The sequence below is a fragment of the Mesocricetus auratus genome, unplaced genomic scaffold (genome assembly GCF_017639785.1).
Source record: "Mesocricetus auratus isolate SY011 unplaced genomic scaffold, BCM_Maur_2.0 Super-Scaffold_15014, whole genome shotgun sequence".
In the NCBI taxonomy this organism is placed as follows: Eukaryota; Metazoa; Chordata; class Mammalia; order Rodentia; family Cricetidae; genus Mesocricetus; species Mesocricetus auratus.
This window is the reverse complement of record NW_024429186.1, coordinates 22,730,493-22,756,423: the sequence shown is the minus strand read 5'-3', so window position 1 is coordinate 22,756,423 and position 25,931 is coordinate 22,730,493. Positions and strand designations below refer to the sequence as shown.

Below are 25,931 nucleotides of genomic sequence, written 5' to 3'. Positions count from 1 at the left end.
ACTTCAGTGAGTGGATAACCTGAGATCATTGACTCCAAACTCACTGATCTTTCAAAATGCCAAACCAACTCCTCTGTGACTATTGCAGAAGAGAGAAGAACATACAGTTAAGATACCGTGAAAGTAGTTCTTCATGAGCATAGCTGGATAGACTATCAGTTACCTGGGAAACATCAATACAACATGAATACGTAGTCACCTTAAAAAATGAACTAACATATTTATAGGTATGAACTACAGGAGGGTCATCCTTGATATGCCATGCATATTCCATTTGTCTTTTCTTATTTCATTTTCTCCTTCTACAGTTTGCTTTGCATGAGTACTAATCAACAGCTCTGACATTGGTCATCAGGAATTGTTTTATGTGTGTCCATCAAGACAACGGGTCATGCTAACTGCTGATTCAAACTAAGTTTTAGGATGCTTAATGTGGAAAGTGGTCATTGTCTGGCAGGCTCTGATATTGCAGGAAACACAAGGCATTCACTTGCAACTCCCAGTAAAATGAGCCAGACGGGTGGCAGCAGTGAATGTATATTCAGATTTTTTTGTATCTGACTCTGCAATGGTGGCTGTTTGCTTGAAGTTTATTTCTGCCATTCTAACTATGTGGAAACCTTGTGAGAAAAACCTTTTAAACCCCTTAGGGTCTATGCTTGGCTAAAGTACGTTTTATTTTTACTTTTAATATTTTCACCTCTAGACGTACTGGAGCCAGGAAATGAACCACAGTTTAAACTATCTCATTTTTTTCCCTTCATCTTTCTCTCCTCCCTGGCATCGTTTCATGTCCGTTTCTGTTTCAGAAAAGAAGAATATTCACTTGATGATATATTTCAGGGGTGGATGATTCCAAGATGGGGTGAGGCGATTCTTTCAAATTTCTCTTCTAATTCCACAGCTTGATCATCTAACAAGTAATTTCCATTGATATGTCACTGTACTTTAACTTGTGCTTAGGAATGAAGAGCTGTGTACCAGATCTCTAAATTGCTTTGGTGAGTCCAGCTTGCAAGGAAGTCATTCACAGGCCAGATGACTGTGTGGACACTACAGCTTTAAGGTTCTGAGTTAAAGCTCAAATTGCTACACTCCAAAAAATGTGGAACACAATCCTGGAAAGATTTTCCCTATTCAGTGCGCTCTCTCTCTCTCTCTCTCTCTCTCTCTCTCTCTCTCTCTCTCTCTCTCTCTCTCTCTCTCTCTCTCTTTCTCTCTCTCAGTTGGCCTTGAACTCACTGTGTGTGCAAAGAAGATTTTGAACCACTGATCTGGTTATTAGAATCATAGGTATGCATCAGCACGCCAGTTTACCTGGTGATAGATATGGAACCCAAGACTTGGTGCATATGTGTATCACTCCCAACTAAGCTGCATCCCCAGACCTACTAGCTTTTCTTTTTATTTAAATGGTTTTTCATCCTCCAAAACAATTCAGAGAAACCCTGTCTTGAAAAAAAATGTTTTTTTTTAATCTTAAGTACTAGCCCCAGTTCCCCTCCCTCCCCTTTTCCTATACCACCTCTTCCCCCCATCCTACTGTCCATCCCCTCCTTCAAGGGAAGTCAGGCCTCACTTGGGAAGTCAACAAAGTGTGGTACACCAACTTGAGGTAAGACCAAGCCCCTCCCCCCTGTATCAAGGCTGAGCAAGGTATTCCACTATATAGAGCGGGTTACAAAAAGCCAGTTCATGCACCCAGGATAAGTCCTGGTTCCACTGCCAGCCCCCCAATAGATCAAACCACATAACTGTCACCCACATCCGCAGGGCTGAGTTCGGTCCCATGAAGGGTTCCCAGCTGTCAGTCCAGAGTCAGCGAACTCAGGATCAGCTCTCTGTTATTTTTCCAATCATGATCTTGACTCCCCTTGCTCAAATGATCCTTCCTCTCTCTCTCCAGGAGCTCAGCCCAGTGCATGTCTGTAGGTCACTGCATCTGCTTCCAGCAGGTCCTATGATGACAATTAAGATAGTAACTATTCTCATTATAGGCAAAAGCCAGTTCGGGCACCCTCTCCGCTATTGCAAGGAATCTTAGGTGGGGTCATTCTTTGGGATTTCTGGGATTTTTCCTAGTACATGGTTTCTCCCAAAGTCTATAATAGTTTCCACTGTCAAAATATCTCTTTCATTGCTCCCCCTCTCCCCTCTTTGTCCCTCCCCCAACTCAACCATCTCCAGCCCTCATATTTCCATGCCCTATCCCCTCCCTACTACTACCTTTCCCAGTTTACCCAGGAGATCTTAACTATTTCCCTTTCCTGGGACCATCCATATGTGTCCCTCTTTGGGTCCTCCTTTTTACCTAGAGTCTCTGGTGTTATGGACTGTAGCCTGGTTATGCTTTGCCTTACATCTAATATCCACTTATGAGTGAGTACACACCATGTTTGTCTTTCTGTTTCAGGATGATTTTTTCCTAGTTCCATGCATTTTTCTGAAAATTTCAAGATCAGACCTACTTTCTTGTAGGTATCTCATGATACTCAAGTGTTGGCCTTTCACAGTCCTTTCACAGAGAGTGAGGCTAGCTCTGGAACCATGAAGATTTTATTAGGTTTATCCTGGTATAATTATGTGATATGATTGGCAGTGCTTATTGATGAGTCTTATTTTCTGTTCTGTGATTTTTATTGTCTGGGTTTATTAAGCATTCTCTGCTATTCAGTCTTCTGGAATTAATTAAAAAGACTCACTTCTTAGGCTGAACTATGGTAGAAATGTGCAGACAGCTTTTGCATGATTTTTATGTTTTGAGTCTTAGTTCCTGTGAAAGGAGTTAAATTAACTTACAGTAGCCTATAATAACTGCTATTGTCACTATCACCTTCAAAAGATTGTATGGAACATGTTCTCATTGTCTCTGAACAGCGTTTTTTTTTTTTTTTTTTTTTTACAATCTAGCTTTTGGTGCAACTTTCTTTTTTTGCCCAAAAAGTTCTGTATAGCCATTCTTCCTAATCTGGTTTCCTGGGATGATAGTATTCATATGAGTATGGAAAAATAAAAAGTTTGTTCTCTATATTTTGCATTCATCTTAAAAAAATTGTTTCTATTACCGACTTGTAAATGGAGTATATAATGATTTTTAAATGTTTTATTGTATTCTAAAAGGACAATAAATATTTGCAGAAAGTGTTCTGCAGTAGATACTTTAGTCCTCTGGCTTGGGCTGGGGTTTATTTCTTGATTTAAGTTGCAGGCAGTCTGTGTTCATAGCACAAACTTCTAGATGGACTCTTGCTTTGACACTTCTGTGTTTCAGATCCATCTTATCTCTAGAATGTTTTTGTTCCTTTTTTATATGCCTGGATTTAGTTTTAAAGACCATTACATAGGGCCAGATCTCTGTGATTTATAACGTCACAACTTTTGATATAGTTTGCTAATTACGTGCTTGCATAATCTTTCCTCTCACTAAACATCTAAATGCCCTAGGCCAAAATTCACATGCCAGCTTATGAATGAACTAAGCACATTAGCAATTAACTGTGAGTTACCAATAATGCATAGATGTTGCATTAAGGAAGGAAATAAAAGTACTTCCCCTTAGAGATATTCAACCATGAATCAGTCCCGATTTGAACGTTTTACTTCATGCTCCCTGTCTATGTCTTCTGTCTGTCTATCTATCACGTCCGTTGGTCCATCTTTCTGTCTGTCTGTCCAGCCTGTTATATGAATCTGAATCTGTGCCTGCCTGAAGGCTGTCTTGTGAATTTGTCTCTGGGTCTGTATCTGAGTCTGTCCTTACATGTCTATTTGCTGTGTGACTATGTGGTTATTTGTGTCTGTCCCGAGGAAAGGGCTTTGCTCTGTCTTTATTGAACAGTACAACAAGTATTTCGTGGAAGGAACAAGATACTTTATATAACAACTTTAACAGAGTTTTACAAGAAATTATGTCACTGGGTTCAACTGATCTCAAATGACCCAGGCAACAAACAGTACAACAAATACCTCTATTTATCAACCAATATCTGTAAATGTTGTATTCAACATTTGTGATAGTTATTCATTTTAGAAGATTGCTTCCAATGTCTGTATTTGTTGATTTCAGCAAATGATATATATGCATTTTTTTCTGCGTCAGGAACATGGAAAAATACATGACTTTAGATTGAAACTGTGAATTAACTTAGGTTGTAAAAGCTGATTATATGGAAAATTCAAGACAATTTGCAGTTTTCTCCTAAGACTTTTGCTCAAATGTACATCCATATCTTGAAATTTTGTGTTCCTACCAACAACTCATGTGTTTGTAAGTTTAGCTAAGTATGGCACAAACACACACACACACACACACACGCATACACACACACATACACACACACACACTTATATATGGTGTTACAAAGCTTTTTTGATTTTTTATCCTTTAATTGCAGAACAAATGTATACTATCTGTACTACTTAGAAAACATTTACAGTACTCCTTTTTTATTTTCAAATTGTAAGCCTAAAGATAGCTAAAGGAGCAGTTTCAAACACATCCTCTGTGCTGTGGATACAAGTTGTTCCAATCTCTCCATTGGTGTGAATTGCGGGACTTGCAGCCAGCCCTGTCCTGTCATGTTAACTTATTTTGTAGGGAAATCAAATCTGGCACCTTTCAATTAACTTCTCTCCCTCTCCATCTAAAGGCAGATGGAACACAGTGTGGAAAAAGAAGGCATGAGTGCTATCCTTGAATTGCCTTGACTATCTTAATTGTAGCTTCTGTCTTTTCAAAATTTGCTAAAAAGTCATCCTGTAAAGGCAAGAAAGTGCTCTCATTGGAAGATGGTCCTGTTGAAATAAATTTTTTCCCAATTTGAGGTTGACAACTCTTAGGATAATCACAATGATGTAATTGAGTTATACCTAGACAGTCCAATGGAGGGAATAGGTGGATACATGTCTTATATTGTTATTTGTCAGTCTCTTTGGTAATGAGTTTAAGTTATTCCACAGGAAGAAAAAGGGAAGAGGAATATAAAAGAGAAATCATTGCCTTCATAGTTGTTTTGTTTCATCTTGGTGTCAGAAGAAAAATATATGGTGTATTTAATGATACTGGTCTTCATAGTCATAATGTACTCTCAAGTAGCACAAACGTAGATGATTGTTCCACTTTTGGTGTGTGTGTGTGTGTGTGTGTGTGTGTGTGTGTGTGTTTGTGTTTTCACAGCAAAAAAGGGGGGAAGGTAAGTAAATACTTGTCTCAGGATGCCCTTATTCTCTTATTTCATTTCCCCCTTTCTTTATAGTTCATTCTCTAGCATTCCCCATTAAGCACAAACAAGATTTTGTACCAGAATTTAAATGTATATTTTGCAAGAGGTGGAAACTTAAAATTTTTCAACTTGCTTACAATATCTAAAATATTGCATGGTAACTATGTTTAGGAATGCAACACATTTTGGGGAGAATTTCTTAATAGGGATGCGTTTCAAATGGTTTAGTTTCCATTTTACATTTTTACAGTTGAAAATTCCATAGAGCTGCGTGTCGTTTCTCTTAAACTTCTCTATCTTCCATCTTGAAATAATAGTGCTTTCAACGAATCTTCACTAACAAGACACCAATAATTCAACAAGATATCAGTTGCACTTGCCTATGAGAGCATGCTAATATATATTTAAGAAATAATGTATTGATTGAGGTTTAAAATTTGCCTAGGATTTTTGATAATAAACTGTGGTAGTGTCATCTCCTTTTAAAGATTTCATACTGCAATCATTTATTTCTCAAAAATCTTTCAAACTTAACTATTATTATTTAAAATGCCACCAACCTGACTCCCAGTATTTAGTCCAAGTCACAGTTTTGCTCCAGAAGTTAGTTGTAGTAATACTTATACCATTATTACACTTAACTGACTCATGTCTTCTTTTCTACAACAGATTGAAGACTCTGCTTAACCAAGGAATCCCTAGGTTCTTCTATGCTGGCCTGACATACTATAGAAGAAGCAAGATTGTCCTTCCTGGCTGGACTTCTGTTGGCAGTACTTATCACTTGGCATTACTCTTTGCTTGTGTGGAAAATTCTCCCTGTTGAATTGTTTTACACATGGAGGACCACTACATGAGGGCAACATAGGCAGAACAGACTAAAGACATCGGAAAGATTGTTTTACCATCTGCCTTCAGGTCATTTCTTCCAACAGAAGTTCTGCACTTTGACAGAACCTGGTCTGGTCATTTTGCTTTTGCTTTTTGTTTTTGCTATTGTTTGCTGTTGCTTTTGTTTTAATTTTCACCCTCCCCTCCATCACATTGCATTTTATTTCTGTCCTTCAGCAATGGGCCTGCAGACTACAAAGTGGCCCAGCCACAGGGCTTTTTTCCTAAAAATTTGGCTTATCATTTCCCTGGGGCTATACTCACAAGTGTCAAAACTCCTGGCCTGCCCTAGTGTATGCCGTTGTGACAGGAACTTTGTCTACTGTAATGAGCGAAGCTTGACCTCAGTGCCTCTTGGGATCCCGGAGGGCGTAACCGTACTCTACCTCCACAACAACCAAATTAATAATGCTGGATTTCCTGCAGAGCTGCACAATGTACAGTCAGTGCACACGGTCTACCTTTATGGCAACCAACTGGATGAATTCCCCATGAACCTGCCCAAGAACGTCAGGGTCCTCCATCTGCAGGAAAACAACATTCAGACCATCTCTCGCGCTGCTCTCGCCCAGCTCCTGAAGCTGGAAGAACTACACCTAGACGACAACTCCATATCTACAGTGGGGGTGGAGGACGGAGCTTTCCGAGAGGCCATCAGCCTCAAACTGTTGTTTTTATCAAAGAATCACCTGAGCAGCGTGCCTGTTGGACTTCCTGTAGACTTGCAAGAGCTGAGAGTGGACGAAAACCGAATTGCAGTCATATCAGACATGGCCTTTCAGAACCTCACTAGCTTGGAGCGTCTGATTGTGGATGGGAATCTCCTGACCAACAAGGGCATTGCTGAGGGCACCTTCAGCCATCTCACCAAGCTCAAGGAATTTTCCATAGTCCGGAACTCGCTCTCCCACCCACCTCCTGACCTCCCAGGTACGCATCTGGTCAGACTCTACTTGCAAGATAACCAGATAAACCACATCCCACTGACAGCCTTTTCCAACCTCCGTAAGCTGGAACGGCTAGATATCTCCAACAATCAGCTACGAATGTTAACTCAAGGGGTCTTCGATCATCTCTCCAACCTGAAACAGCTCACTGCTCGGAATAATCCTTGGTTTTGTGACTGCAGTATTAAGTGGGTTACAGAATGGCTCAAATATATCCCGTCTTCTCTCAATGTGCGGGGTTTCATGTGCCAAGGTCCTGAGCAAGTCAGGGGCATGGCTGTCAGGGAGCTGAATATGAATCTTTTATCTTGTCCCACCACAACTCCTGGCCTACCTGTCTTCACGCCAGCTCCAAGTACACTTTCTCCAACAACTCAGTCTCCTACTCTTTCTGTTCCAAGCCCCAGCAGAGGCTCTGTGCCTCCAGCTCCTACCCCATCAAAACTTCCCACCATCCCTGACTGGGATGGCAGAGAAAGAGTGACCCCGCCTATTTCTGAGAGGATCCAACTTTCCATCCATTTTGTTAATGATACTTCGATTCAAGTCGGCTGGCTGTCTCTCTTTACTGTGATGGCATACAAACTGACATGGGTGAAAATGGGCCACAGTCTCGTAGGGGGCATTGTTCAAGAACGAATTGTCAGTGGTGAGAAGCAGCACCTGAGTTTGGTTAATTTAGAGCCCAGATCCACCTATCGGATTTGTTTAGTGCCACTGGATGCATTCAACTACCGCACTGTGGAAGATACCATCTGTTCTGAGGCCACTACCCATGCCTCTTATTTGAACAATGGCAGCAACACTGCTTCCAGCCATGAGCAAACAACTTCCCACAGCATAGGCTCCCCTTTCCTGCTCGCAGGGTTAATTGGGGGTGCGGTGATTTTTGTGCTCGTGGTTTTGCTCAGCGTTTTTTGCTGGCACATGCACAAAAAGGGACGATACACCTCCCAGAAATGGAAATACAACAGGGGTCGACGGAAAGATGACTATTGCGAGGCAGGCACCAAAAAAGACAACTCCATCCTGGAGATGACGGAAACCAGTTTTCAGATCGTCTCCTTAAATAACGATCAGCTTCTTAAAGGAGATTTCAGACTGCAGCCCATTTACACCCCAAATGGGGGCATTAATTACACAGACTGCCACATCCCCAACAACATGCGATACTGCAACAGCAGTGTGCCAGATCTGGAGCACTGCCACACGTAACAGCCAGAGGTCCCACGTTAGACAGGTGGACAACCAAGCTCTCAAGAACACACATGTGTGTGCACATAGAGACACGCAAATTACATTTGATAAATGTTACCCAGATGCATTTGTGCATTTGCATACTCTGTAATTTATACGGTGTACTATATAATGGGATTTAAAAAAAAGTGCTATCTTTTCTATTTCAAGTTAATTACAAACAGTTTTGTAACTCTTTGCTTTTTAAAATTAAAAAAATGTTGCTGAAGTACTGTACTGGGTTGTACAATGAGAACCCAATGCCAAGGCAGAAGAATGAGTGATTCATACTTAAGATGCATATTAACCACTTTGCTGTTGAAGCTGTCAGAATAAATCCCTTCTCTAGAGCTGATAGTCATATGAAAGGATAGATTCAGATGGGCTCATCAGGGTAAGACGGATTGTTTGAGTAAAGAGAGAATGGCCTAATTATTTCTATGTTTTCTATACCTCCTGACCTGGAAGAAACACTGTTTGAAAAATCCATAATATAATAATAGAGGTAGTTATTCCAATTTGACCCAGTGCAAGAAATAGAACATCACAAGGAAGCTAGTTCCCATGAGATAAGTTAGGCCTACTTGACCAAATGAAAGAAACTGAGAGATCTGAAATGTCCTTAAAACCCCAGGGTTGGCTTTCTGACTGTGAACTTCAACATCACTCTTCATGCTTCCCTGGCCTTGTGTGATAACAGAGTTGGAAACCTGAGTCTGATTCTAGTCATCTTCAGGGACCAATATGATCAATCTTAGCAAGAAAATTTCCCTCAAAACTGTCACTATTCAAATCACATGTCAGGTTGAATCCTATCCAACAGAGTTATATTCTAGAATAATTTTTTAGAAGAGGCTAATAAAAATAATGGGAAGAATTATATTGAATGGAATTATTTTTGATAATGAAAACTATTTGGGTAGATTCACTGAGGCTATATCAACATGGTGTTTAGACCAACAAAGAACAGTGTTTGGAATATTTTACAATAATGTGTTTATTTAAAAATTACCAATACCACTTAGAAAAACAAATAAGTGATTCTCTTACACTGTGTCAGCTGACTTTGTATCATGTTGAAATAGCTTGAATTAATACCTATACCCCCTCTCAAATTCTTGTCTTCCAATCATCTTTCATATATTTTTTGTGATTATGTTGTATATGTCACCTGTATTTCCCTCTCTGCTTGGTATTTCAAGGAAAATTATGAACAAAAATACTGGTTGCACAAAATATCCCTGTGCATTTCTGTATAATAAATCCATATTACCATTCATTGCCAATGATTCTGTGAAGACACCAAAACTGGCCAAACAATGCACATTGTTAAAAAGCAATACTATGTTTCCATTTTGAATTAACTTTGATTCTTTCCCACATTCAAAATTCTATTTGTTCATTTTTAGATTGTGGATGTTCCTCTATTTTGCTAATTATAGGGTGATAATCTTATGCTAAAAGACTACCATTGAAAATGAATAAGTCAGAGAAGGCAAGGTTTCTCTATCCATGGCAGAGAACAGCCAATACCAGAGAGTAGACGAAAGTGGGATATCCATTATTGATACTAGATATTTTTTGAAGCAAGTCTATTTTAAAACACGCATAATTTACCCTAATTTTTGTCATCCCTTAGGTGTAGAAGGGCTATAGACCACATACATTGTGTAAAGAAATTTACCCTTGGGGAATTTTTTTCAAAGCCACATTTAGGCATTTCATTCTGTGTTCCTTTACAGTCATCCATCACTTTAGGGACTCATGAAGTAAATGTCATACTTTCTTGCTTTGTCTTTCTCTCTAAGCAAAATAAAACTGTGATGTGTCTTCTTGTAAAAGTTTAGGTATAAAATGCTATGCAAGCTTTTCTTTATAGCAAGAGCTTTATTTTCTTTAATAATATACCCCGACTTATATGTTTTAATCGCCCTCATCCCTCAGAATAAGCAGAAAATATAACTGCAGTGATAATGTTGTAGACACAAGCATTGAAACTGTGCAGTCAGTAGAGCTGAACATAGTTATGAATTAATTTAATTCTAAAGTGACTCGGGTTTCCTCTTTAGTCTATTAGCTAGAGGGTCTGGGCTGTTGGTTTCTGTAAAAGTAGGTTCACACAGTGGAAGGAATAAGGCCATCTGGAATGGTGATCTGTGTAGCAAGTTACATCATCTAAAATCAGGACAGTGACATGGAGCTCTGTGTATTAGCTGAATGTTTCCTTTTCATTGTCCATTTACATTTCACTATAAGTAAAACTGTGTGCTGAAAAATATAATGGTACTTTGATTTTTTTGAGGATTTTTATTTTGTTATAAACAAGATAATCATTTTTATCTGTTTGTATTGTATGTTTCACTCCCAGTGGAATTTTTGGCCATGGAAATGTCTTTTCTTTGTCCCTGGAGAAAGAGCAGAGAGGTTCCCAAAAATGTATGGCATCCACAACACTACTGAGAGTTAAAGTGGTAATTTAGAGGCCGAGTCATGTAATATGGTTAAGATGCTTTCAATATTTCCCTGGTAGAAGGTGTTTCTGGAAAAAGGGAATCTTTATTTTGATCTTATGAGCAACACAGCAAAGACATCTACCATGAAAATCAGACTACAATCTGTAAAAGTATGCTTGAAGGACTCCTACATCGTAGTCAAAATCAAATCATATAATCTGTACTAGCTTGTGAAACTTAAAACAACAACAACAACAACAAAAAACACATGAGCAGCAATCCTTACTGAATGTCATTTTGACTGACAGCTTTCATCAGGAAACTGCCCTGCAGTTATATTTCCCCTGTGTTTGCCCCTGTCTCAGCCTCATCAATATTTATTTTGAGGTGATTAGTTAAGAGTCAAAGGTAAGTTGATCTCAGTGTCACAGCCTGTCAGTACAATAACTGTACCTATACAGAGAACATTGTGAAAGGAAAAGGAGAGCCTGGTCACACAAATGTTATCAGTAGCTAAACAGAGTGGTCACCTATACCTACCTCCTTGCTTGTAGAGATAAAAATTACCCTAGGGAGACCTTGGGTTTCATGTAAACACTCTCACATGCCTTGACTTGGCAATATAACACTTGGGACAATCACAGCGGACATAAGAAGGGAGTTTCCATGTTTATGATATAAGTAGAAAAATCTTTCCTTGTGAGAAATAATGCTTTTCCTAATTTTTCAGATAGTTGTTGAAACAATATTAGATATTTTCTCTCAAGGGTTAAAAACAAAAACTATAATGTGATCTTTTAGGGAAAAATAATAATGGCATCGCTAATATTGCACCTCTGTTTCTTAATAAAGGAGGTCACAATGGTCTTAGTCATGCCACATAGCCAGAGCTTCCTTCTCCCCTGGAGGAAACATAGCTCTTCATGTTAGGGGAGCTTCCATTCCAAACACAAGGCACCATTGTTTTCTTCAGAGGCAAGTGCCACACTGGATCAACAAACTTCAGCTCTAGCATCCCCTGTGGCTTTTGACAGTGAAGTGGTTAATTTTCATTGATGTCTTTGTTTATAGCATTTATCTCTGACCTATCTAAAGGGAACTTTAGTTGTTGCTTTAGAAACTAGGGATAACACATATGTTCATAACTTGTTCTTCCCACTGAATGGGAAAGCAACACAGAAGAGTGCCCAACAAGAAAATGATATACACACAAAACAACAACTCTCAATTCTGAATCTTGTCAAACTTAGCTTCTTTTCTTTTTTAAAGTTAAAATAAGTAATGATAGAAAACTGTATCTATATCCTCCAGTTTCATCAATGGGATTGGAATAATTGCTGGCAATGAGGATGCTTTTCACTGATTGTGGGGAAAACATTTTGTACACAGTATGATACTGTTTTAGCAAACCAGGTTTTGTTATAGTGTTTGGTTTTCTAGGTACACATCCACCAGAAGAGCACAAACCAAGGCCATTGCAACAGGCATTTTTAAATTAATATAAAACATGCAAATCCATGCATACGTATACATGGGGTGTTTGTAAAGGTGTCTGTGGGATGTGAGATTTGTAACCAGTTATGGCAACATGAGGCATCACCAATGTATGCCCTCATATGATAATATTTACTGAACGTTAACTTTGATGATCTGTTACTGTTTGAAACATGTTCATTTGATTCTGGTTTGTGTTTAGTGTGTTTCTCTGACAAGGGACTGCAAGGGGCTGGAAGATTCTGTGTCATGCACCCTCTGAGACCTACCATGTTGCACACTTTGTTAACTTCAAACTTCACTCTACACTATACAGTACCTTGTTGATATATTCAGTAAAGGCTTATTTTAAAAGAAAACTCATTGTGTTTATCTGAGTAAGTTCAACCGACTATAACCAGTATTGCTGCTGTAAGGTAAATGAAAACATGAAATTCTTCTCATACAGCAAAGATGGCAGAAATGAAGTAGTTTGTAAAGTATTTATACCCTCCTACTCAAAAAGCAACATCTATTTTTAAAGACACTGGTCTTTTGTGTAAAAGAATAATGTGGTAGTCTAATATTCCTACCTTTCTCCCACTGAAATATTTTCAGAAAATTATCTTATATATACAGTATCACAGAAAGCACAGCATTCTGTGTTTGAGAAATACAGACACGTGTATCAAATATTTACACAGTCACAGAAGTCTGTCTCTTTCACAATATGCACTTGATTTTGAATGTAAACTTAGAGAATTCTTGTCCCTTTTATTATAGTATTACAGTTCAACTCTACTTTTCAAAGGCTACTAAAGGTAGTGCATCTACTCAAATAACTCTGATTTGATTCTAGAGTAGCCTTAAAGGATTTTCTAGAACCCCTTTCTTTAGAACTTTCTAGAACTCCACCATTTCACCACTGATGTATTTGACATGGGGTGAATGAATTGGGAAATAAAATGATGAATTTTCATTTAACCAGCATTTCTAATTGTAAGACTTCAACTGGGTAGTGAACTGTGAAAACCAGGGTTAACAGGCAATTCATATTACATTGAGAACTCTTTACATACAATACTGTAATTGCTAATATTGCTTATTTTTGATGAGTTGCAGAGTCTACTGTAACTAGGCTGTCAGCCAATAAGAACCATCCATTTAATAGAATGTATTAAGTTCTTCATTCCCTGGCTGGGCTCTAGGGTGATTTCAGAGATTTTAGAAGAATATAATGAAATCTTAGAAAAGCCAGTTGTACTTTCTAGACCCTGGAAAAAATGTGTACCTGATGTATTTACATGTAACCTACTTTTTATGGGACCGCTACATTTTACTCTGTTAGTTTCAGAGAAGAATAACCTTGCTGCTTAGGAACTCAAAGATCGCTTCCTAAACAATTTTTCTAAGACATTTTAATGTATTCTGCAGTGTTTACCTATCGTAACAGTATGCCCACAATAATAAAAGAGGCATATCTACTGGTGAAGAAGTGAGAAGATACATTTTTCATATAGTGTCATAAATTGTTGCAGTGATAGCTTATTGACAATTAGGGGCTCAGTTGGTATTAAAGTTTCAAATTCCTAGCAAGAAATTGAAACTGCATTTGCTAATTATACATGCAAGCTATTAAAGTTCTATTCAGAACCAGAAAATGAACAATGAAATTGAATAAACATACCTGATAAGTGTGACGAACACATGAAGATAAGTGTGCTCTTGCTCTCTCTTCCTTCCTTCCTCCCTCCCTCCCTCCCTCCCTCCCTCTCTGTCTTTCCATTTGTGTCTCTAAGATATCCATATAAGGTTCATTCTCAGCCATTTTTCAGGTTTTAGAACTGAACTTCAAAAGAACTCAGTGTTTGATTCATAACTCCAAATGCTGTAGATGGTGGAATCAGAACTCAAACTCCAGCAGGATTACATAGAATCTCCAGGAAATTAACTAGCCATAAGACTGACCTTTGAAATAAGATAATATTCAATCTTATAGAGCTTTGATGTCAGAGCTATTTCAGGCTTTCAGTGGTTGCTAATACTAATTTCTATATATAGATGGACATATTGATATTTACCAGAGAAAGGTAGTTCTTATACTTTCAGTAATTTATACACCTCCAAACTGGGGTAATCTTTCCTTAATGATACATAACCCATTCTTGGATTCTGTTAAACTCCTTGAATTGTCAGGGTCAGCTAGTATCGCTTTATCATTTTTACCATTCATTGAATATTTGCTGAGAGTTTGTGTGCTGTATGGTACTATGGTACAATATTCCAGGGAAGTTAATATTGCTGCATCAAAATGTCTTCCAGAAACTTTAAGGACTTGAGACATGACCAAGATTCTCCCAAAAATCAGATCTCTGTTTTTGATATTTGGATCCCTGGATCAAACTCAGTTTGTCAGGCTTGGCTGCAAATGCTTTTACACGCTGAGTTGAGTTTCTAGCCATTGTCATGTTAATTTTTTCTTTTTTATTATTTATTTTTAAGTTTAAATTTAGATTAGAAACAAGATTGCTTCAAAAGTCATTTCCAGGTCCCTCTCAGTTTCCCTCCCCTCCTCCTGTGCCCTCCCCCCAACTCCCCCAATATCCCCTCATTTCCCCAGGGAGGGTGAGGTCCTCCATGGGGGCATCCACAGTCTGTCATTTCATCCAGGGCAGGGCCCAGACCCTCCCCCAAGAGTTCACGGTGAGAGTGCATCTCACATTGTTGGATGGGAGTCCAAAGTCCATGTGTATACTCGGGATGAATACTGATCTACTGCCCAAGGCTCAATAGATTACCTAGGCCTCCTCACTGGCTTCATAGAGTTGTTTCATTCTTATACTCTGGACACCCTGGAAATCTTGAACATAGTCTATCATCTACCAATTCTTTTAGCCTATCCATTGCTAAGTAAAATCCAGGGCCCTGATATGTACCAGTAGTTTTAAATCAAAAATGCCTCCTCCTGAACCATGTGAGGTAGCTTTGCCCAAATAGCTTAAAATGTTCTTTACATACAGAATGAAAAATATTTTCCTCCCTCAAAAAAATCTTTGTCTTCACACTCATATATATTTTACAGGGAAAAATGAGGCTTATATATTTGATTTGAAATTTTCTATAGAATCATGTTATGCCTCAAGGTAGAGCTGAGTGAACAACTTACATGAATTGAAGAATTTTATGTTACAGGCAAAATTCAAAAATCTGAGCCAGTTCTGGGTAATAAAGGCAAATGAAAGAAAATCTTTTAAATAATCTTGTAATAAAATGACACAACCATGAAAAGTCAACAAAGCACACCAGTCCTCATTGCATCCAACATTCTGACAGTTGGAAGTTAAAAATCAATTTTCCACATTTGAAAAGCATTCGTAGATGTTCCTTTCAATGTTAGCAGTAAAATCAGAACTAATCATCGTTATTCATTGTCACAACCCAAATGAAAATACCTAAATATCACTCATATGGTCACATTGTATCCTCTTATTTCCAACTATAATGTACAATGTAGTTTCTTCCTGCATAATGATAGAGTTGGAGGTAATTAAAAAGTCAGACTTAATAGAAGTCTGCTTCATTTTAGAAAGCTGCCCCTACTAATAGCTAGCCTACTAACCACAGCAATAACTTGAACTTGAAGCTATCTCTTTCCTTTTCCTTTTGTGTAAATGGGAATGATGATATTACAAATTCATCAACTTGTGGAACAGTTGGTAGTATTTGTTTCTGAAGAAACATTAAGTGAATGACTTTTGTGTTTTTTGTTTGTTCAATACAAGGTGAACAAACCACACCTATATCCACACCTATATGATGAAAATTAAACTTTAGAATAGTTAACAGAATTCTATGTAACTGCCTTCCAAATCAAATTTAATTGTGCACAACTGTTGACATCACAATCAGACAATTTTACATTGTCCAATTTTTTATAATTGCTCTTGTTTTGAAAGAGCTGGAGGAAGTAAGTTGCCTCACAATAGTATATAGAAATAGCAGGCTTCCAGACCCCCTGAATGTGAGAGTCAGTGAGGAGGCCTGGGCAACCTATGGGGCCCTGGGCAGTGGATCAGTGTTTATCCCTGGCATACAAACAGATATCGTGTATCCATAACACAAAGAGGGATGCTCTCTCAGCCTGGACTCTTAGTGGAGTGCCTGGACCCTGCCCTGAGTGAAATGACAGACTCTGGATATCCCCTATGTGGAAGGAAATGGAGATAGGGTGGGAGACTGGGGGGAATGTGGGGATGCAGGAGGAGGGGAGGGAGAGGGAACTGGAATTGACATGTGAAACAAGCTATTTAAAATCAAAATAATAATAATAATAAAAAGAAATAGCAGGCTTGCTCCTTCTTGGTGAGGAGTAACATTGAACACTACTGAGTGAAGTGAGAAGACGCTACTTTGTATTTACCCATTACCTCCATCATGCAGAATGCAAATAGGTGTGGTTATTCTGGAAAGTCAGCTCAAGATATGTAAACAACATGTTTCCTTGAGATGGATCATTCAGAAGATACTAGACTACAAAACAAAAACAAACAAAACTATGATTTATAATGCATTTATCTTAAAATCTTATGTATTATTATTATTATTATTATCATCATCATCATCACAACAACCATCATCATCACCATTATCTTTATTATTTGGTTTCCATGCTCAGGATCAAACCGAAGCCCTTACATTAAGCTGTACTCTGAATTCCACAAAATGTATTTTAAATGGCTTGATGGTACCTTACGCCACCATGCCAGCACTATAACATGTAAATCCACCCATGGAATGCAATAGCCAGGCAGGCAGTAACCCAAGGAGAGAACATTTCTATGACTCTGCAATGTAGGTGTTACTTTTACCATTTGCCACTTACATTTTGCAATCAATGAGAGACTTAATTTTGTATTCTGGTAGTAAATTTATAGTTACTCATGCTCTTCTGCTCAATTATATTTAAAAATAATTTATTGTTTCATTTGCATGTTGTTTTTTGTCTCTGATGCATGTCACTATACCACACATATGCCTTGTGCCCATAAACCAGAAGAGGCCTTTGGGTTTCCTAGGAATGTAGTTTCAGATAGTTGTGAACTGCCCCATTGGGTGCTAGAAATTGAATGTTTATCCTGTGGGATCTTTGAGCCATTTCTACATCCCCCATCAGGTTGTTTTTGTATTTTTTTTCTTTACATACTTTTTGTCAGTAAAAGTAAATGGCCTCGAATCTGCTTTTGCACCATAGTTTTCATCAGCGTTCCTTTCCTCATATTTTCTATCTTCTTCAAAAAAATGGAGAAAGCCAGACAATTAATTCTTACATTGAAATGTATTTTCTTCCCACCTTAATTTTATTCTATAATTTAGGTAAATGAAATTATTGGCCAACTCTCCAAGGAAACCAACACTATGTATTGCAGTAAAACCAATCTCTATTTTCTTTGGACAGGTGCTGATTGTCTGGCTCTCTGTTCTTATTATTCTGTTCCCTTCTTTACTGGTCCTCACTAGCAAGATTACTGTTGGTTTCTCTAGTCTTTCTGAAGTAAGGAGCAGCTGGAGTGGATTGTTTTGTAATGGAGTTCAATCCCATGAGAATGAAAGTAGCAATCTATAGAACCTTGGACTACCACACAAAAAGCTAACATATTAAAACATGACATATCTCTTTAATCCTGGGCTGAAAGCTATCTAGAACTAGATTCAGAACTCTGACACAGCTTATACTAATGTGAATCAGAAGCACATTTATACATTACTTTTCTCAACTGGATTAGGGAATTAAATTACTCACCTCCATAGTAACAGCACAGCACAGTGACTAGCAAGTGTCAAATGCACAATAATAAAGACAACTTTCTAAAATGTGTGGGATTGGTTTTTAGAATGCATTCTGTATACACCAATTATTTACTGGACCATGGGTCTCGCCACTGTTTTTTCTTGTTTTCTACTTTCTGTCAAAAAAAAAAAAACAGAAGAGGTAGTTGTGGTATCAAAAGTCCTGTGCTTGTGCCTTGTATCTTAAACATCAAAAACTAGGGAAGGCACATAGAGGATATATACAGAGTGTCCATGAAATCTGTTCCATTCATTTTATTATAACTCTTGGCATGCTAATTAACAAGTGGTGCAAGAGCAGTGGCTAAGCAATTTAGTACTTACTGTTCTTAAAGAGAAGCCAGGTTCATTTCTCAGAACATCTGGAGGTTCCCAACCATCCCTTGAAATGTTGAACTTGTCTTCTATTTCTCCAAGTCTTTGATGTCTGAATGTGGCAATTGCTTCATGTTTAGAGAAATGAAATCATGAGAATAAGACAAAGGATATTATTAAATCATCAGCATGTAGTTTAGAATAAACAGAATACCAACTTGCTTACTCTATCCTCCCAATCTGGAAAAACTACAGTTTTTTTTTAAATTATCAGAAGATGAGTTTCAGAATAATTATGTGATTCTTCTCTCAACATCTTCAGTATATTGATAAAACTACTGTTGAACATATAACAATGAGATACTAATTTGCAAAAGTTTAGACTTAGAATACCTGTCTATAAACAGTCTTCTTTTGATCACATCACACACCTGAAGCAATAATGAAACATTGTTTTAGTAAGGATATTTATATAGCCTAGACTTCCCAGTAATTTATAATTGTCTAATGACTAAGACTTTTAAATTGATGGCTTTCAAATGTACAATTGAAAAGTGATCATCAGGACTGAAAGTGAAGTATCATTACCTATTCTTTTATTAACTATTATTTGTATTTCTAATTTACTAGCTCTTTGTTATAAAATTTTAAAACTTTAATTCTGTAAGGGAATATGATAAAAGATACCAAATCATTAAAATAGTAATTTGAAATTGCATAAATATTATGCTTCCTCTAAGTAGAAGCAAAATATATTTTAAAAGGAATTTAACAAAGAAAATTTAATAAAAGTATTTAGTGATACAATTATTGCAAATACTAAAATTCTACCAGACGGTTTAGGGACATCAAGCCTGCTATCTAGCAGCAGAAAATCAGAGCTGAAATAACAAGAGTGAAAATATGCCACAGTCCTATTAATACCACCTAATTCTTTACAGTGACAAAAAATTACATTTAGAAGAGATACATCTTTGGAACAATTTACTAAATATAGTTGCTATAAATGAACTCATTACTATAAAGTCTTTTTTCAGATACCAGTGTTGTCCCAAAGTATGCATCAAATTAATATAAAGAAAGAGTCTATTTAAAAATAGTGTTTATATGAAATTGGTCACATTCTCACAAGCAACAGTAAGGAACAAAATATGGTGATACCTCACATATTTTTTTTAAAAATCAGTATATGTGGTGGATAAGTAAGCATTCATTAACCATAAAACTTTTGTGATTTATATATATCAGTCTAATTTAAAAACAATGGAAATTTTACTTAGACCAAGAATCACTATCAACAGTTTAGATAGCTTTCAATACTGACAAGTTGACTGCTATTATTAACACCTCAAAATTTCTGTACTCCCATATGAACAGTAGTGATGTAGTCCCAAATATGGATTCATTGCTCACTTCTTCCCATACCTTGCAGGGTGATATATCAATTGACTTGAAATAAGATTTAAATGATGACCACTTCTTTTTGCACTTATATTCACATTTTAATCTCATACCAGTAGTACAGAAGATCTAATTATATGCACCTCTATAACATGTCAGTCATAGATAGCTTGCATTTCTGTTGTTATTCTTTGCTCTAGAATCCTTATTTTGGTTTAACATAATCTTTATACTTAGAGTCCACGCATCATACACAGACATGTACATGTTGTTACCTGGTCTCTTTCCCAGCCTTTCATATGATTCCTAGCTTAGTAATTCAGCATCTAGATTTGAAAATGTCAAGGAATGAGTGCTGAGCAAGGACAGAGTCTGAGGCAGGCAGAGCCACACCATCCCATCCAGACTCAGATTTTACCATATGAAGTCACCACTCACATCTCAGGACCACTGAGACTATTATACAAAAATTATGGCATTAGCACAATGCCCATTGCACAGGACTCCTGGAACATTTGCTTAACGTCTCACACCTCCTGCCTGTTCATGTAATATAGTCTTAAAACATAAAAAGAAGCAATATTTCATAGAAGGCACTTTGACAGAAGTTAGTGACTGAATGAGAAATTTAAGGCGGGCCTGGATCTTTAACAAACGGACCTCTTAATTGTTGGGTTCCATAAGGTGACCCAGAACAACATATTCTGGCTTTTCACTGATAGTAACCACAACCTGTGTGAGGAGAGAGAAAAATAATTTTTGTCAGCATTTTGGAAAATGATGCTCTGTCTTTCTGAATCACCTGGTTTGAGGCACTATAGACAAGACATCAAGAAACCAAATCCAGAACTTGATGAAATTTCCCAGAATTCCTTGAAAAGTAACCTTAATTAGTAGGTTTTAAAAAAAACTCATTTATGGATTACTTGCTTACGATATCCCTGACTTGCAGTGTATATTTGAATCAAAGTCTCTAACAGGATTGTTTATAAATCTGTACATTTTTACAGCTTACTTGAGTGATATGTGAAGATCAACCAAATTCCCCCAACACCTGAATGGAAAAGGGTGGCTAAATGGGGCAATAAATAGGTCCTTGAAAGGGCAGGGGGCAGGGGAGGAAATGAGGCAATGTTTGTATTGCTTGAGTCTTTAAGGGATGACTGCATTTTTTGTACCTTTGGTACCACCTCCTCTTTTCACTTCCCTTCCTACCTACCCAAAGGTGTCATGGGAACTGATTTCTCTCATCCAATCCCTGTCCATTCAGGCCATATGAAGCCTAGGTTTCTAGATTTCCCTTCTTACTTGACTATTCTGCATTGACACCCACCTGACAGTTTTGCTGGTCAATTGTTGTTTGGCTTTGAAGAGACAATTTGGGACCTTTCCCCAGAGAACAGTCTCAAGTTACTGCCTATGATACTGGTAAGTGACCCTACTTCCCAGTGTGGTTGCTGTCCTTCTCTTTCTGCCCTCCATAAAGTTTTAGCCATACTTTTATCTGGTTATTGAACTCACCATACTTGAATGTGATCTCCAAGGACTTCCTGGGTAGTCCATTTCACAGGTATCCCAATGAGATATGCCACGGTATTGGGCTCCCTAATTCCAATGATTTGTAGGGATAAGAAGCAGAATTTTGGAGCCAGGAAACTTCTTTATTATAGAAGTACTGAAGCTTATGCTATCTCAAGGATGAAGGCCCTGGCTGGTGGCACTCCCCAGCAGTGAAATAGGATCCTCACAGTTTCTTGGTATTTTAAGTCTCTAGATCCCTCCAGTGTGTTCTGTCTAGACTTACTGCTGCTCACCTGTCACTGGCAACATTAATGAATTAATCAATTAATCCCAGATTAATCTCTCTTCTCCTCAAGTCCCTGTGAAGAAAAGTTCTTCATGATTTTATTTAAAAAACAACAACCACAAAAACTTAATAGCAACTGAACCTGGGTGGGATAAAGACAATCTAGACTATATGAAGGCAAATGAAAGAAATTTGATCTCGAACCTCTCAGATGGACAGACATCCAGGAAGATTTCAATTTAAGGGCAGTGAGGAAAGATAGCTTCTTCTGTGTGATTGGTATCCCTATAAATTCTACTGAGTTATTAGTTTAAAACCTCCTGTCAGCTCCCATTGACATCACTCAAGCTGAAGAGAGATATGATAGAGGTTAGATCCTCTTTTTCAGAAAGAAGGCAGGGAAGGGGCACCTGGGCATCTTCCACTAAATAGACTAGCTCCAAAGTGCCATACATTTCTGAATGAGATGCAGGCTTATCTCCGACTCCCACTTAAATGCCATCATGATACTACTTCTTCCTCTAACAAATCCTGTCTCTTTACCACGCTTTTGATTGGTGTCCATCTCAAATGACCAGCCTAGTGTGACTGTGCCTGCTTATTTCTGCCTGCTTCCCCACTAAAGCAAACTGTAAAGCGAATTAAGATTTTTGCAAAGGCGTTCCTAAACTTAATCAGAGATAGAAACATTAGCTATATAAATTTGAAAGCCTGAGCTTAAAGGACTGCCTGTGTTGTTGAGAAAAGTGAAATAAAATTGCATTTCATCTTGTAACATCTCTTGATTCTTCTCATTCTGTGAATTTGAATAACTGTGAACATTAAGGGTATACATTTTACGGCAAATCTGTATGTTGTACACCTATGCTGGTTGATCAGTATTGCACCTTTCTCTGATGACTGTAATTTCATGGATGCAACTCTGTAATGCTGGAAACAAACTGGTGCACAAACACAATCAAAGCTTATCTAACACCCACACCTTTAAATGAAACAAAAATAATTTATCACTTCACATGAAACCCATAAGCAAGTGGTAGTCAACTTTCCTGGTGTTATAGGGCAAATGTCTGCTAGGCTTAGATGAAAGGAAATAAACTAAATTCAACGGGATCTTAGGAGCTGGCAGCCTGTACTCTGCAGCCACTTTTTGCCAATTATTTTAATGATACCTGCAGGATCCCGAGGACTGTCTCAGTTGCTGAGTAGAAGATGAGAAAGTGGAGATTCCCACTCATGGCTGCTCTGTTTTCCTTCATAGTGACAATACTCCTAGCAAATTCAGTTAATCAGATGGCATGCTGTTTGTGAGCAAGTCTTCGTGTTAAGTTGACAGAGCCTTGACAGGAATAAAAGAGAATTGAATTTTCCTTCTAAAGTGGTTTATGGTTTTAAAATAAGAAGCTTTTCTTGAAAGTGATTTATCTGTATGAGAAAAATGAGGAGGGACATTAAAAACCATCTGACAGTTAAGGTTCAAATATATTTTCTTTCTTGCAAGCAAAACAAGCAACAACAAAAGGTGGCTTAGTGGGAGTCCTGTGACTCCTGCTTTTACCTTCAGATGCTTGCTTTTCAGGAGTCTGACTGACTGACAGCTGCTGAGTTTTCTTTTATGCATAGGCATTTTAGCCTCCATTAAACACATCATCCATTTTAAAGACAGAAAAGTGCAGCTAGACAGTGGCTCCATCTATAAAGTACTTGCAAGTGCAGGGATGTAAGTTTGATTCATAGAAATTACAGAAGAATAATGTGCAGAAAACCATTCCCGATATCTCCCCCCACCTCTAACACACACACACACACACACACACACACAGAGGCACAAACACACACACACACGCACACACACACCTCTTATAATCTTAGTATTTGTGGGCAGAGTGAGGCACGTTTCTGCAACTTGATTTAATCCTGTTGACTACAACCTAGAGAACTACACATTCTGACAAACACACCTTTTAAAGAGACCAGTCTATGGGACCTCTGACAGTGGAACCAGTATTCATCCCTAGTGCATAAATGGACTTTGGGGGCTCATTCTCTATGGAAGGACACTCTCTCAGCCTAGGCCATGCCCCTAATTTATGTAACACACCTTGAGGATCCCACATAGAAGTCCTCACCCTCACTGGGGAGTGGATAGGGGGTGGGGTGGTGGGAGGTCGGTGGGGGGCAAGCTAGGATGGAAGGGAGAGGGAACTGGTATTGATATGTAAAATAACATTGTTTCTAAGTGAAACAAATAATTTTTTTAAAAAAAGAGAGAGAGAGAGAGAGACCCAGTAGCCCTTGCTACTCATGTCTTACCCCACTTGGTGTAAACAAGCACTGGAATCTGCCCTTCCACTGCCAGTTTTTATCCAGTATGTCTATGTCACCCTTGTGACCATCTTGATTTACCTTTCTACTGGCCAGAACATTTCGGGGACAATTGCTTATACCGTGCCAACAGTTCAAAATGTACATAACACTTGTATCACATCTAGTACATGTATTTATAATAAAGGTAGTAATTAATGCCACCCACAATGTATTTATCCTAGGAATTAGTTACATATGATAAAATACCCCTTGAGAATGATATGTAACAAAAAAGAAAGCTTTTACATATAAAACAACTTCAGGGGAACAGAGAAGAAAATCTGATATTGAAGGATGAGGGAGCAAACTGTGAAGATTTACTCTTTTGGCAAAGCCCTGGATCAGATTGGTCTTCATAATACATAATTACTTTTCTTCATTTGAATTTTTAAAGAAAAAACCTATTTGATAGGATCCTTTCCTTTTACATTCTATAAATGAACTAAGCTTTGCCAACCATATGTGCATGTATCAGATTTCTTGCAAAGGTAGAGAGAGTTATCTTGACAACAAGATTTGGACTTAGACACAAAAGCAATCAGAGAGTGAATAATAAGTGCTCCTATGTCCAAAGTCTAGTAGATGCAGGAGAGTTCTGATTCCTTGAGAAGGATTATTTTGATGTGTCCTTGGATGTAATTGTTCAAGAGAGAGTTCTTACAATCTCCACAACTTTAAGGCTTGTAGTAAGTATCTTATTTTTTGTGGGAAGCATGTGGAATACTTTCTATTTCCTGCATTTTATTGATACTAATACTATTGCAGATTTGTCTACTCAAGGATGTAATTTTATACTGGTTCCCTAACCTGGTTAAATTTGAAAGAAGAGAGACTCTTTTACTGAATAATAAATCTGTAACAAAAATGCCTTTCAGTGAAAAAAGGAAAATAAAATAAAAGTATCATGTAACTAAATTATCGCCTGAGGTCACATGTAATACAGGGTCTATTAAATCCAAGCTTTTCATGGACTGTATAATTGTTCCAATAGAACTTCATGATGAGGATATAAATTCAGCAATTATGGGATTAAATACTAGTTCAAGGTAAGTCTGTAAACTAATTATCATCCATGACTGCTATCTCACAGTCTGACAATTGAGGACTCTTGTTGACAAAAAATAGGGTATCTAATCATATGTAGAGCTGAATTAAAAGATAGATTCTCAGTAGCATTAGGCATCAGAATTATGGAAAGTCCAGACTTCTGGAACTAACAAATTTCATTTGTTTCATTGCTTATACAGGTAACTCATCCATTTGTGTATAAACTAGTTCTTCCATTTTTGGAGAACCAAGTTGGTGAGGTGACAAATAAGGGAGTAACATTTTTACTCATAACCTCTTCTTACTACCTCACTGCTACCGGGTTTAGAGTCAAATTTGCTTTCAGCATGTCAATAAACACTCTCCCATACCTACAACTACACACACATGCACATATGCACATGCATATGCATACTTGTGGAGAATGATATGAGGGAGGGGACACAAACACACCACACAGAGATAGATTAACAATAGTGAAACGTCTTTTGTCTCTTCTTTAAAGGGAATTATTTAGTTTAGATATCAGTTCCCATGTCACATTTTTCCAACAAACAAATCCAAAATGTCACCATGCTTTATAAAAGTAACATGAAATTAGAGGCTATTCAAGTTTGTAACCTATAAAGGCAGAATGGGGACACTGAACTGACATTTGATGTTGACCAATTTTAGTGTTCAGTAAGGACTTTATTATTTATTGTCTTGTTGCTGTGACAAAATACCTAACAAAAGTACCTTAAGGAAGTATAAATTTAGTTCACAGTATAGGAGTCATGGGAGTTATGATAGCAGGAACCTATGGCAAATATCCATATTGAATGCAGAGAATGGTTCCCACTGACCCGAATCTACATCCTTTCTCTCTCTAATTATAAAACAAATAAGCAACTAAGAAAAATTAAACCAAACATAATAGGATAAA

At 37.7% G+C, this 25,931-nt stretch overlaps 1 protein-coding gene across 3 annotated transcripts in view; it reads left to right on the top strand.

Annotated features, from left to right (window-relative positions):
* Positions 1–12,602, top strand: part of Flrt2 (fibronectin leucine rich transmembrane protein 2) — a 91,664-nt gene extending 79,062 nt beyond the window's left edge. For all 3 annotated transcript variants that reach the window (XM_013112231.3, XM_005068431.4, XM_005068432.4), the window contains one exon: positions 5,892–12,602. In XM_013112231.3, the coding sequence (XP_012967685.1) occupies positions 6,293–8,275 (1,983 nt within the window). In that variant the 5' untranslated portion in view covers positions 5,892–6,292 and the 3' untranslated portion in view covers positions 8,276–12,602. The remainder of the gene's footprint in view (positions 1–5,891) is intronic.
* Positions 12,603–25,931: the final 13,329 nt, after the last annotated feature.